Here is a 12,771-nt window from a genome sequence, read left to right as displayed (position 1 = left end):
CTTGGCTGTTCTGGCTCAAAACTCCTCTCCAGGATGATTGATTCAAACTGGCTTCTCTCAGCTTCTTACTGAATTACTCTGCTTTGCCCCATACTATGGCAACATGTTCATATCCTCTGTCTCCTTCTTCTTCTTTGCCTCTTTCTGTCTTAACTGGCATCTAGCTTTGTCTCTCTGCAACATGACTCTGTAAACCTGCCCCTCTAATCCTGCCAGACATGACACCACTACCTTTTTTTCTCTCCCTCAATCTTCTAAGTAGGCTCTCTTTCCTTTGTTTTTCTTATTAGAGTTGGGCATGTCCTATCTCTGTCTCTTTCTGTGAAATTGTTTTCTGATTCACCACTTTTTCTGCCCTTCAATAAGACATCACTTTCCAACATGGCTGCTTCCTTTCATGAACTGGCCTTGCTTTCATTGTTAGGAATTAAAGCTGTGATTTAAGGGCGTGTCTGCATTCCATTCAGATCTCATAGACCTTGAAGGTATTTGGATGTGATCCTTTGCTAGAGTGTTGATGTCACTGGATTAAAATTCCTCTACTATCCAGCATCACCAAAAATGTGGAAACCCCAAACCATTCCAGGCTTCACCTGCACAACTTGAGACAATGGCTTCTCTGAACCTCCATATAGGGACACCCTACCAGAAGGCTGGTCCCAGCAGCTTTCTTTAGTCGCAAAGGAGATTTCATAACTCCTATTCTTGACCCAGGAGAAGACAGAATCATGCGGTTGAAGCTGCCAAGTTCTTCTAGGACTAGAACCTGGGTCCCTTGTGTAATTACTTCGTCACCAGCTTTCTGTTTTCATTGGTGCCCTCAACTCCCTAATCTTATCTGTCCAGGAACTTTCTCTGTAGACCAGGCTAACCTTGAACTCAGAGATCTGAATACCTCTACCTCCTGAGTGCTGCTGTTAAAGGTGTATATCACCACAACAGGACCTAAACAATTTATTTATTATTTAATTCTCATTTAGAAAATGGAAGGTTAGCTGGTTGGAATCTTGCACTGAGTTCATCACTCCATTTATTCCATTCAAAACCTTTAATTTGTTTATATCCTGGAACACAAAATTTATCTGTATTCTACTTCCTGGCACCCCATTTCTTCTTGAACCATGCATTTTCTAAATTTTCTATCTCTATTTCTATTTCCTTTGTATGAAAACACTTTCCATATGAGTAAACACCATTGACCACATGACAGATTATATACTAGGTTGTTTTGAGATTTCCTTTGCCAATTCAGTCTTAATCTAAAACCTTTCACTTTAGCCTCAGTCAAATAATTTTGACCTGGGTAAAATTCACCCACATTATTTTCCAAAATACCACAAGAGCAGTCTCTAGGCCACATATTAAAATACTTCTTCTCTGAAATTTCTGTAGCCAGCCCCCACAATTCAAAGCACCCCAACACCACTGTCTTCCGTGTTCCTAATGGTATTGCCCTTTACCCCATGTAAAGCATTCAATTGCTTTTCCACTTCAAACTCTCAGAATCAACATTCCTTCAAACAAAAACATAAGCAGCCCTATCACAGCAAAACCCACATTTCTGCTACCAAATATGTCTTAATAATTATTTTTATTGCTGTGAAGACACACAATGACCATGGCAACTCTTATTAAAGAAAACAATTAGTTGTTGCTGCTTTACAGTTCAGAGGTTTAGTCCATTATCTCCAGCATGGAGAGAAGCATGGTGGCTTGCAGGCAGATCAATAGTGAAGAGGTAGCCAAGAACTCCATGCAGGCAGAAGAAAGAAACTGTGTGCTACACTGCGTGTAGTCTGAGCACAGTGGACTTCAAAGCCCGTCCCCACAGTGATCATTCTTCCACTGACAAGTCCATATATACACCAACAAGGCCATACCTTGAACAGTGACACTCCCTATTGGCCAAGCATTCAAACCCATGAGTCTATAGGGGCCATTCTTATTCCAACTGTAACACCCTTGGGCATGGTCTGTCATATATCTGTTAGCATGGTGTTGTCTTATGTTTACCTTGATGGACTGTGAGCCAGGCCAATGTGTGAAGAATAAATGAGGCCCTTGAATGAGATGGGTTAGGAGGCTTAGGTCATCGCTGATTGTCTAAGTGTGTGCTTCCTCTCTACTCCAGAGAAAAGACGAAGCAAGAGGTAGATGTGGACCTTGTGTAAAAACAATCTGACAGTCTGTCTCGTTTTAAGAAAGATGGAAAACAGGAAAAAATAAGCAGCAGTGTGTAGTTACTAATCGAAAGAACTCCACACCTCCGTTGTGAAAAGAGGCTGGCACTGATGTGATACCATTAAATAAGTTGTAGAAGAATATGGGTGCGGGGATTGGGCTGGAAAGTGAAGGTGTGGTGCTGCTAGAATGAGTTTCCTGTGATTCCCTACAGTTCTCAGGCTCTCTTACTTCAGACTCACAGTGCAGGAAGCTGAAGGCAGTGATGGCCACATTGTAATAAACAAATGGAGTCAGTATCAACCCTCCCAAATTATGAAGGCTAGGCTTGCTCACCACATGCAAATGCATCTCCTAGATCTGTTAAATCCCCTCCTGGGCTGTGGAAGCTCACATCTGTCTCTCAGGTTGCTGACCTCTGAGAAAAAGGGGGTGTAGCCTAGAAGATGAGAGTGTTGTGTCTTCTGTACTTGGTGACAGCCCTTCCTGGTGAGTGTTACCATTTCATATACGTGTCCATGAGGGGTTGTGACAATATGTGATTGACAGAATTGACTTTTCTTGTCTAAAGGGATTCTGTCCCAGGTGCAGCTACAGGAGTCAGGACCTGAACTGGTGAAGCCCACTCAATCACTCCTCCTCACCTGCTCTGTCTCTGGGTACTCTATCACCACCAGAAACTCCTACTGGCACTGGATCCGGAAGTTCACAGGGAATAAGCTGGAGTGGATGGGGTGCATAGGTTACAGTGGTGGCACTAGCTATAACCCATCTCTGAAGAATCGCATCTCTATCACTAGAGAAACATCCAAGAACCAGTTCTTCCTGCAGCTGAGCTCTGTGACCACTGAGGACACAGCCACATATTACTGTGCAAGTTACACAGTGAAGGAACCTCACTGTGAGCCCAGATACAAAACTTCCTGCAGAGGAGCTCTGGACCAGCAGGGGGCAATCAGCACATGCACCACATCCAGGCTCTCTACTTCATAGAAGTTAAATGAAAAACACAAAATACACTCTGGCCCACAACTCTTGCAGAAGACTCCAGCTTGCAGGAGGCAACACTGCAGTAGAAAGCCCAGGTAAAACAATGCTCACACCTCACCAACATTCCTTAAATCCTGCCCAGAATTCCCCAACAACATCTCCATAGGTTCCCCAGCTCAGCTCACAACTTCATCAGACCACTGCTCTCATGGAGGCCAAGCCAGAGCAGAAATTCCAGAGACCAAACCAGAACCCCAGAGGCCACACCAGTTTGCAGAATCTCAAACCCTAGAGAGCAACTTTTGCAAAACCCATGAGGTCACTCAGGCTGCCAAAACCTCAGTGAAGAAACCCTACTGGACATGAAGACAGATACAAAGGACTTAGTTGCACTTGTTGTGTGCAAGCTATTGTGACTCCTTATATTCAAGGTTGGTGTGACTTTTACTTGGAATAATTGAAGGCACAAATTTGGCTTTGATGGTGTACAGGTGTGAAATAAATAACAGTCAATTGTATGTTGGATAACTAAAATGTCATTAGGATTCCTTACAGACTGAAAGTTGAGGTGATCCTTAAAAGGAATGACCCTAAAACATCTGCATGAGCAACAGTTGAACTATTGCTTGAACAGTTCAACTACATGGCTGATGAAGTTATGGAAGCCAAAGAGTTGGAGTCCCTTCAGATAATCCTTCACCTTCAGTAAATTTTAGAATGTTCCAAATTTACCCTGCTTACAAGATATGCAGGGATAAATATTGAGGAAATATCCAAACAATGCCTGGCCCAAAGTGAGACCCACTCCATTGAGGAGAGCCAACCCCTGACACCATTAACTACTCTCTGCTTTTCTTGCAGACTGGAGCTTACCATAGCTGTCCCCTGAGAGACTCCACCCATGGGCAGATACAAACAGATCCCGAGACTCACAGCAAAACTTTGGGAGAAGGTTAAGGAGCCTTATGGAAAAGTTTGGAGAAGAAAAGAAAATGACATGAGGGTGGTAGGAGCTCCACAGGAAGACCAACAGAGCCAACTAACCAAGGTCTAGAGGGGCTTGAAGGAACTGAAGCACCACCAAAAAGCATGTATGAACTAAACTTTAAGCCTGTACAAAAATGTAGCTGATGGGCAGCTTGGTCTTCATGTGGGTTCTCCAGTAAAAGGAGCAGCGGCTGTCTCTGACATGGACTCTGTTACTTCTTCTATGATCACTTCCCTCTGGTGGGGCTGCCTGGCAAGGCCACATGGGAAGAGGATGAGCTCAGTCCTGAAGCAACATGATGAGCTAGGGTGGGGTGTGCGTGCATGCGTGCCTGTGTGTGTGTGTGTGTGTGTGTGTGTGTGTGTGTGTCCCCTTCTCTGAATAAGGAGGGAGGAAGGATTGAGGAAGAGGAAGTGAGTTAGACATTAATAAAAAAGAGATCAAATTGTTGGGAGAGAGAGGTGTTACTTTAGGAGGTCTCTGCATAGCCTTATATTGGTCCTACAATTCCAATTCGTTTTTTGTTTTCAAAAGAAAGTTTCATTTCTACTTCATTACATATTTGTATACATAATGGTGTATAATTATGACATATCTAAGGATTACAAATGAGATTATTATAGAATATATGTTTCTGAGACATTCATAATTTACTTGCTAAATTTATTAACAATGGCTTCCATTTTTCTAACAGTGATGAAAGATGATACGGTGTGCTTTACATACATCATTATTTTTTAATCAATCATTTGTTGACAAATAAATACCTTGTCAGTAAGTTAGTTATTGTAGAAAATTCAGCAATAACCATTTGTACACATATTTCTGAGGCATGTTCATCTGTGGTCATTTGGGTAGGTTTTGTAATACTTTCCAGCAACCTGCTGGAATATCTACTATTAATTGCATGTATATGAAAGAAAATTTCAAATTCTCATAACATAGAAGTTTTTTAATTGCCAGTCATCATTAGCTTAATCACAACCACCTCCAGTAAATCAGTTGTGTCCTAAAGTGGAGCAAAGGTCTCAAGTTGTAAATCTACCTGTGCATTGAGGGCTCAGACCTTAATTACTTCCTCAGCATCTGCACAGGCCCAGAGAAGGGCTGTTCTTCAGACAGAAGTAGGACCTGGACCTCAGATCTCTGCTTCCTGACCCAAGTATTCTCTACCTCTACCTGCAGCTGAACCAGCACCTTATCTAAGTTCCCTGCCTCATGAATATTTAAATCATGTGAGTCTGTGGTGGTACATATGTGAGTCTGTGGTGGTGCAAACACCAAACAACATATGCTCACTGTCCTCTCTGCTGTCATTGAGCATGCAGGAACTCACCATGGGATGGAGCTGGGTCATCCTCTTACTGGTGGCAGCAGCCACAGGTACAGGGCTCCCAAGGTCCAAAACTGAGGGGGCCACACTCTCTGATAATGCCAAAAACAGCAAACTACAGAGAGGAAGATAGACAATAAAGTGCCTGAGTCCAAATCTGGATGGACTCAGTACAGGGCCTGAAATAGGTGGACACAAGAGCAGACACAGAAGAATCAGACATGGAACAACTGTTAGGTTCGTTTTTTCAGAGGTGGAGAGAGAGGTAGCACACCTCTGGATGGACTGATTCTTCTCTGACAACCTATGTCTCACACTGACTTTATTTATGCAGGAAACCATTTCCTCAAAAACTGTAATCATGGCTTAAACAACTTTTTATGATCCTCCTCCTCAAATCTCTCTTGATTACATAATCATATTAAAATGAAAGAAAAAAGTAAACAGCAAGTTTCATGAGAACTAAAAATTAACATTATGACAAAATCATCTTTCTTAACTTGAGGGCAGTTTTCCAGGTATAGTACCATGTTCCTGGGATGCAACAACTGGTTCTGTTGACCAACATAATCCAAACTTCTCTTGGCTTTAGAGCATCTCTATCGCCCAGGCAGATAAGGGAGGAGCATTGGGGAAAAGTCCAGGCCTCTATAGAATCTGAGGACAGGGCTTTCTAAAATTCACATCCTAAACAAGGGAGCTTCCCTATTATGAGTTCAGACATCCTTCCCTCACACTTACTGATCCAAATGTTTCACAAACATATAAATGTTCAGGGCATCAAAATGGGCACTTTTAATGTGCTAGCAAGTTGTCATACAAGACTTCAAAATTTGTTGGTTTGGAAATATTATATATATACCCAGAGATTTCAATAAAGCATCACATTAAGGGAAAAAAAATCAAAGCACTTCTTGTTGGTGTCATTTAACCAATGGGGGTGGGGGGAGAAAGAGAGAGAGAGAGAAAGAAAGAGAGAGCGTGAGAGAGAGACTCTGTCTTCTGTTGTCCCTGTTTTTGGTTTGTCACATAAGTCTGAATCTCTCTCTCCTTCTCTAACAATTCTCTTTCTCTCTGCAAACTTGTGTGTGTGTGTATGCATGTGTGTTACAACAATCATTGTTTATCAAGCAATATATCTGTGTTGCCTTCAACTATGCCAGGTATTCATTTCTTAAGATTTAATGAAGTATATTTTGTGTTTTCATCAAGGGATTTTCACAATATAAATAAAGACACACATGCAATTTTCTGGAGTCCAGGACATGAACAAGCACATAATTTAGGGTTAGAAGGGCTGTAGAGATGGCTCAGAGTTTAAGAACACTGGTTGCATTTTCAAAGGTCATGAGTGCAAGTCCCAGCAACCACATGGTAGGTGGTAACCATCTACGATGAGATATGGTGCTCTCTTCTGGCATGCAGGCTCACATATAGGCAAGTTACTGTATAAACAATAAATAAATAAAATATTGGAACAAATAATTTAGGGTTAGAACTGTCCATTATCTTAGGTTGTGAGAGCTGATACCATGAAAATCCAAGGCAAGTATGGTTGGTTGTTACATTAGTCTCCTAAAGGCAACTTAAAGAAACAGGCTTAAAGAAATAGTCTTCAGTCTTCAGTGACCTAAATGTATATTATCTGCTATGGCAGGGAGGTTTAGAAAAAGGTTTATCTTAGAGTATAAGAGATATTTTTAACACTGTGTACTTTCATGTAAGTATAATTTCTGTAAGTTGGTTAAAAATACTACTAAATTATTTTCTTCACAGACCTCACACAACAAACCAAAGTATGTACCCGTTAATTGTGAATATATTCTGAGAGTGTGCATGATTCTCTGTTCTTTTATTTCCTTCCTTCCCAGTCTCACTGCCCTGACCTACCCTCTGCTGCCTTACCAGAACACTGAGCTACACTCACACAGCATCATCACTCCCAGGCTATGGGAGGTAATGTTTCCTATAGAGTATTTGGTTTTGTATAAATGCTGCAGTGCCTGGTAATCTCAAGGGCTTGATGGCAGTGAGAAGTCTCTTTAGCTCAGAACATTTATTTTACATGTTCCTCTAGTAGACATTACCTCCCTATGAACAAAATGAATGTTCTGTGCTTAAAATGGATGCAATCTTATGGGGAATGTGTTATGGCAGGCTTGAATCCTCTAGGAGAATTCTATATTAAAGACAATGCACACCTATGTTGAATTTACAAACTGTTTGAAATGTCAGCGACCTTTAAAAACACCCTCCTGTCTCCACCAACTGGAAAGTAGGGATTGGCCAGAACGCAGGGGATCATCACCTTCAGGCCACTGTGTTGAAAGAGACAATTCAGTGTCCTGAGGATGCATCAGCCAAGTGGCTGTAAGACCTTGGGTCAAGGACTTTTTATACCTGCTGTTTCCCTGCAGAGCACATGATACTAAATGCCTACTTCACCAGGTAAAGTGGACAGAAATTTCTTGTCCTCCAAGGCCCACTGCTCTTCTTCTGTCCTCTATAATATATAGACTGTCAAGACCACCGTGAGTTCTATTTTTTAAAAATATAAGCAACACAGTCAGGGCAGAAAGGAAAGAAGGATTCTCTTACCTGTGAATTTGGGGTGGCCATCAACAGAAATACTGAGACAGGTGTGATGTTGGGTTGTCGTTAGTTTTGAGCAAGCTGGGCCCATGCAAGGTGGCATCACATGGTACAAGCTCTATTTCTCAAGGAGAAACAAAGCTTCTGTCCTCCACAAAATCCACCTTACATCCGCCATGATGTATCACAGTGACACGTGATTGCTAGGCCAATCTTCCTCCCATATAAGGGACTGAGAGACTTTAATACTCTCAATAAACATTTCATCCAACCTCTACATGGGATAAATACAGAAAGACAAGTCTGTTATCCTGTATTACCATTTTCCAATGACATCAGGTTCATATAATCAATAGCACTGATAAATATTTTTGCCATGAGGCAGCACAAGGGAAAAACAAAACAATTGGTTGTGCAGAGCCTCAGGATCATGTGTACAGAGGGGCCAGGAAGGATCTTTCCTGACTCTGCACAGAGTTTTTTCCTTTGAGTTAAACACACACAATCCCCAGGAGACCACGTCCTGTGTCAATCAGAACCCTTGTCATGAAGACACCAGATCTGACAGAGATCACTGCAGTTAGTTCCTAAGATCCATGTTGCTCTCCTGGGAAGCTACAGAAAGAGAGATGATACAGTCCATAGGCCCTCTCAGTCACCAGGAACGCAGTTTATCTCATAGAAGAATGCTTCCATTGGAAAACTGGGATCTGACAATCTTGTCTCATGGAGACACAATTCCAGGCTCATAATTCTGACAGCCACATATATGAGAGTTTATATAAATAAGAGCATATACGTATACATTATAACATATATACGAGACTATACATACACATAGATGTATACATATGTAATATGCCTCTTTTATCTCATCTAACTAGTTTTGGGTTGATATAAATTCATGCTATGTGAGAATTTCAATGTTTGTTTGTTTCTTAATCACATTTGTGTGGGGTATCTTTTTACAACTCTCAACCTAAGGGGGCATGTGCTATGATGAAATCTGTTTCCCAAGACATCTACAAGAATCATTCAGTTTTTTCATCCTTTCTGCTAGTCTGAATCTTTTCATTGTGAAAGAATCCAACATTGTTATTTTTGGTAGGCATGTAATAATTTCTGTTATTTTGTTGTTCGTGGTGTTTTCTTAGAACACTGGATCAACTATTCTGGAGTTATTTATTCATTCCTTGTGACCATTAGTGTGTTCATTCTCTTCAGGTTGAACATTCCGTTATTTATGATTCTGGAACTGGGTTAGAGAATGTACGTTTCTTTACCCATTTTTATATGGAAAGTTTTAATTTTTCCTTCAATTTTGACATACAGTTTTGCTGTATGAAACTGTCTGGGTTGGCTGCTGTTCTTTAAGAACTTGGAGTGCATCTTCCAAGACCTGCCTGACTGCAAGTCTTTCTGTTGAAGGTTCAAGTGCTATTTTGATAGATATAGCTTTAGAAGTGACTTGAGCTCTATTTCAATTTTTAAAATTATTTCCTTATTCTGTTTTTATTATTAAAAAATACATCATGAAAAACTTCTTTCCAGTTCCTAATTGCTATTCTATAGTCCCCTTGCTCTGTCTTCTTCTTGTTTTCACAATAATTTTATTGATATTCTGAATTACAGCTGTAATAACTCCATTTTTATCTGAGACTCCTACATTTGAAATGGTTTGTTGAGTCTTTTTTTCCTTTTGTTCAATTCATCTCTATTTTCTTGGTGTTGTTGTGGACAATGTTCTGGAAGGTATTAGTCATGGGAGAGTTGACACATTATTTTCTTTTGTTCCACTGGTATCCAGGATGATAGTTTATATGAACAGACACTATCTAAGGACCAGAACACCCCTTGATTGTCCTCTTCTATCTTGCATTCTTGTGCATCTCTCCAAGCCTGGTTGCTTTACTTTGGGTGAGCTCTGTAGGGTGTGTAGTCATTAGGCTTTTAGAGTCAGGAGACACAGGCCTTTAAGATCCTTGCACATGTAAGGTACAGTCACAGTTGGAGGTATAGGGATGGAAGATTCTGGAAAATCATGAAGCCTAACAGCACTTGGAGGCAAAAACTTGGAGAATGTGAGGTCTACGTGATAACCAAGAACAATGTCTACTGAGCCGTTCAGAGAAGTAATGCCATGAAGATGACTGCCTAAGATGTGGGAAGGAGCAGAGACACCATGATGGGAAGGGGAGGGAGGTCATAGAAAGAGAGTAGGCTGTGGAAGTGTTAAGAGAGTGACTGCCTGGTTTTGTAGAGAAGACAAGTGTCTGAAGGGCCATGTGGATCTTTTATGTGTGTGTGTGAGAAAGAACAGAACTAACTGTTGCTAACAGAAGGGTAAGATTTAAGGATTTGTGGGACAAGAGGATATGGCATGGAGAGAAACAGGCCTACTAGGAACCTGATCTAAGACACAGAAGAAGTGGGATGGGGAGGAGGTGGCCTGGGCCTGCATGGAGGTAAGGAGAGGTCAGCCCTTTATGACTAAAGTGGTAAACAGAAGTCTCAAGGTGTTTTTATTATTAATCAAAGAATAATCTCAGATAGAATTTATCTTTGTGTAATTAAGTTCATTTATTTTTGTAAGGCTCAAACTTTGAGACTTACGGATGGAATATTACACTGTTGAGCTATGTCCTCAGCAATATTTGGTTAATTCGATTCAATGTATGTGTTCATGATTCAATGAACTGTATACAATGAGCCCTAAAATATCTGAGACACCAGAAACACTCAATTTTGTCTGCGGAAGTTTCTGCATTACCCTGTTTTTAGTGTTTTAATTACGTACCTCATCTTTTTTTCCTATGAATATGTGTAATAATTTCTGCTAAGAGAGCAGAGTTGACATGTCAAAGTATAACAAATTAAGGCTGCAATTTTATATTACTATTTATAAATAAAATTCATATGAAGACGTGATTCTTTTTTCTCTCTTTCATTTTTCCTTCTCATTCTTCTTTGAGACACTTCATGTATCCCAAACATAACTACCCATATGACCCTCCTGTTTCCAGTTCTTCTTTGTCCCTGCAGTGTTGGAGACAAACACAGGGCTCAGGCAGGAAAAAAAAAAAGATTTTTTTCTACCAACTGAGTTAAGTACCCAGGATAATAGTGACACTTTGATGTTACAAATGCCACTTTAACCCGTATTTATTTATTTATTTATTTATTTATTTATTTATTTATTTTTCCATTTTTTATTTTTAAAATTTCATATATAGGTAATATATTTAAATCATTCTGCCCATTTCTCTCCTTCTTAACTCTCCTAGAGCCTCCCATATACTCTCTCAGATTCATAACCTCTTTTTAAATCATTGTTGTGACATATAGGATAGTCATAGATATGTGTATGTGTGTACCTATTTCATTTTTTTAAATTTTATTTTTCTTATTAGTTACATTTTGTTAATTCTGTATCCCAGCTGTATCCCGCTCCCTCATTCCCTCCCCAATCCCACCCTCCCTCCCTCATCTCCTCCCTGCCCCTTTCCAAGTCCACTGATAGGGGAGGACCTCCTCCCCTTTCATATGACTCCGTTTTGTCAGGTATTTTCAGGACTGGCTGCAAAGTCCTCCTCTGTGGCCTAACAGTACTGCTCCTCCCTGGTGGGGTGGGGAGGTCAAAGAGCCAGTCATTGAGTTCCTGTTAGAAATATTGACCCTTATTTAATCACAGACATCTGCACCATTAACTGTGCCCTCTAAGGCTCCCACCCCTCAGCTCATGATATAGCACAGAGATATGCAAATAAAGTTCCCCTCTGCTCATAAAAACCAGCTGTGATGCCACAGCTCTGACAAAGGCCGGTGGCTAATATTCATTGATCAGCCCTGTATACGGAACATCTGACATGGAGTTGGGACTGAGCTGGGTTTTCCTTGTTCTTCTTTTAAAAGGTAATGTATGATAAGAGATACTGAGTGTGTGAGTGGATGTGAGAGGGACCGTGGACCTTTGGGACGGTTTACTAAGAGGATTCTGTGTTTGCAGGTGTCCAGTGTGAGGTGCGGCTGGTGGAGTCTGGCGGAGGCTTGGTGCGGCCCGGAAGTTCCCTAAAACTCTCCTGTGTAGCCTCTGGATTCAAGTTCAGTGACTACTGGATGCACTGGGTCCGCCAGGCCCCGGGGAAGGGGCTGGAGTGGGTTGCTCGAATTAAGCACAAACCTAATAATTATGAAACAGCCTATGCAGAGTCTGTGAAAGGCAGGTTCATCATCTCAAGAGACGATTCCACAAGCAGCCTCTACCTGCAGATGAACAGCTTAAGAGCCGAGGACACCGCCATTTATTACTGTGCTAGAGACACAGTGAGGCACCTTCAGTGTGAACCCAGACAAAAACCTTCTTGCAGGAACACTGAGCACCGGTAGGGGGAGCACAACACCAGGTGCAAGGGTGTCAGTTCAGAGCTCAGCATACATCAATAAGAAATACAAGTAAGACCTCCCTCTGCTCAAAAAAACCAGCCTTGCACCTCTGGAAGAGGAAGGAAGCCTTGGATTCTTGGGTCCTCCCATTCAGTGATAGCACTGAACTCATACCTCTCAGCATGACAGTGGAACTGAGCTGAGATTTCCTTGTTGATATTTTAAAAAAACCTAAATACATTTTTTTTGAGAAATTTTTTATGTGAATACTGTATCCACCAATGTTTCCACTCAACTTACTCTC

General features: G+C 41.1%; 2 gene segments (V, D, J or C); both read left to right on the top strand.

Annotated features, from left to right (window-relative positions):
- The first annotated feature begins 2,574 nt into the window (after nucleotides 1-2,574).
- Nucleotides 2,575-3,174, top strand: LOC110542798 (Ig heavy chain V region 3-6-like). The segment is given in 2 exon segments: nucleotides 2,575-2,670; nucleotides 2,753-3,174. Coding segments are annotated over 2 exon segments (465 nt in total).
- Nucleotides 3,175-11,903: 8,729 nt separating this feature from the next.
- LOC132655359 (immunoglobulin heavy variable 3-72-like) lies at nucleotides 11,904-12,470 on the top strand. The segment is given in 2 exon segments: nucleotides 11,904-11,996; nucleotides 12,091-12,470. Coding segments are annotated over 2 exon segments (426 nt in total).
- The last annotated feature ends 301 nt before the right edge of the window (nucleotides 12,471-12,771 follow it).

The sequence above is a fragment of the Meriones unguiculatus genome, chromosome 7, assembly GCF_030254825.1.
Source record: "Meriones unguiculatus strain TT.TT164.6M chromosome 7, Bangor_MerUng_6.1, whole genome shotgun sequence".
In the NCBI taxonomy this organism is placed as follows: Eukaryota; Metazoa; Chordata; class Mammalia; order Rodentia; family Muridae; genus Meriones; species Meriones unguiculatus.
This window is presented reverse-complemented; position numbering and strand designations above follow the sequence as displayed.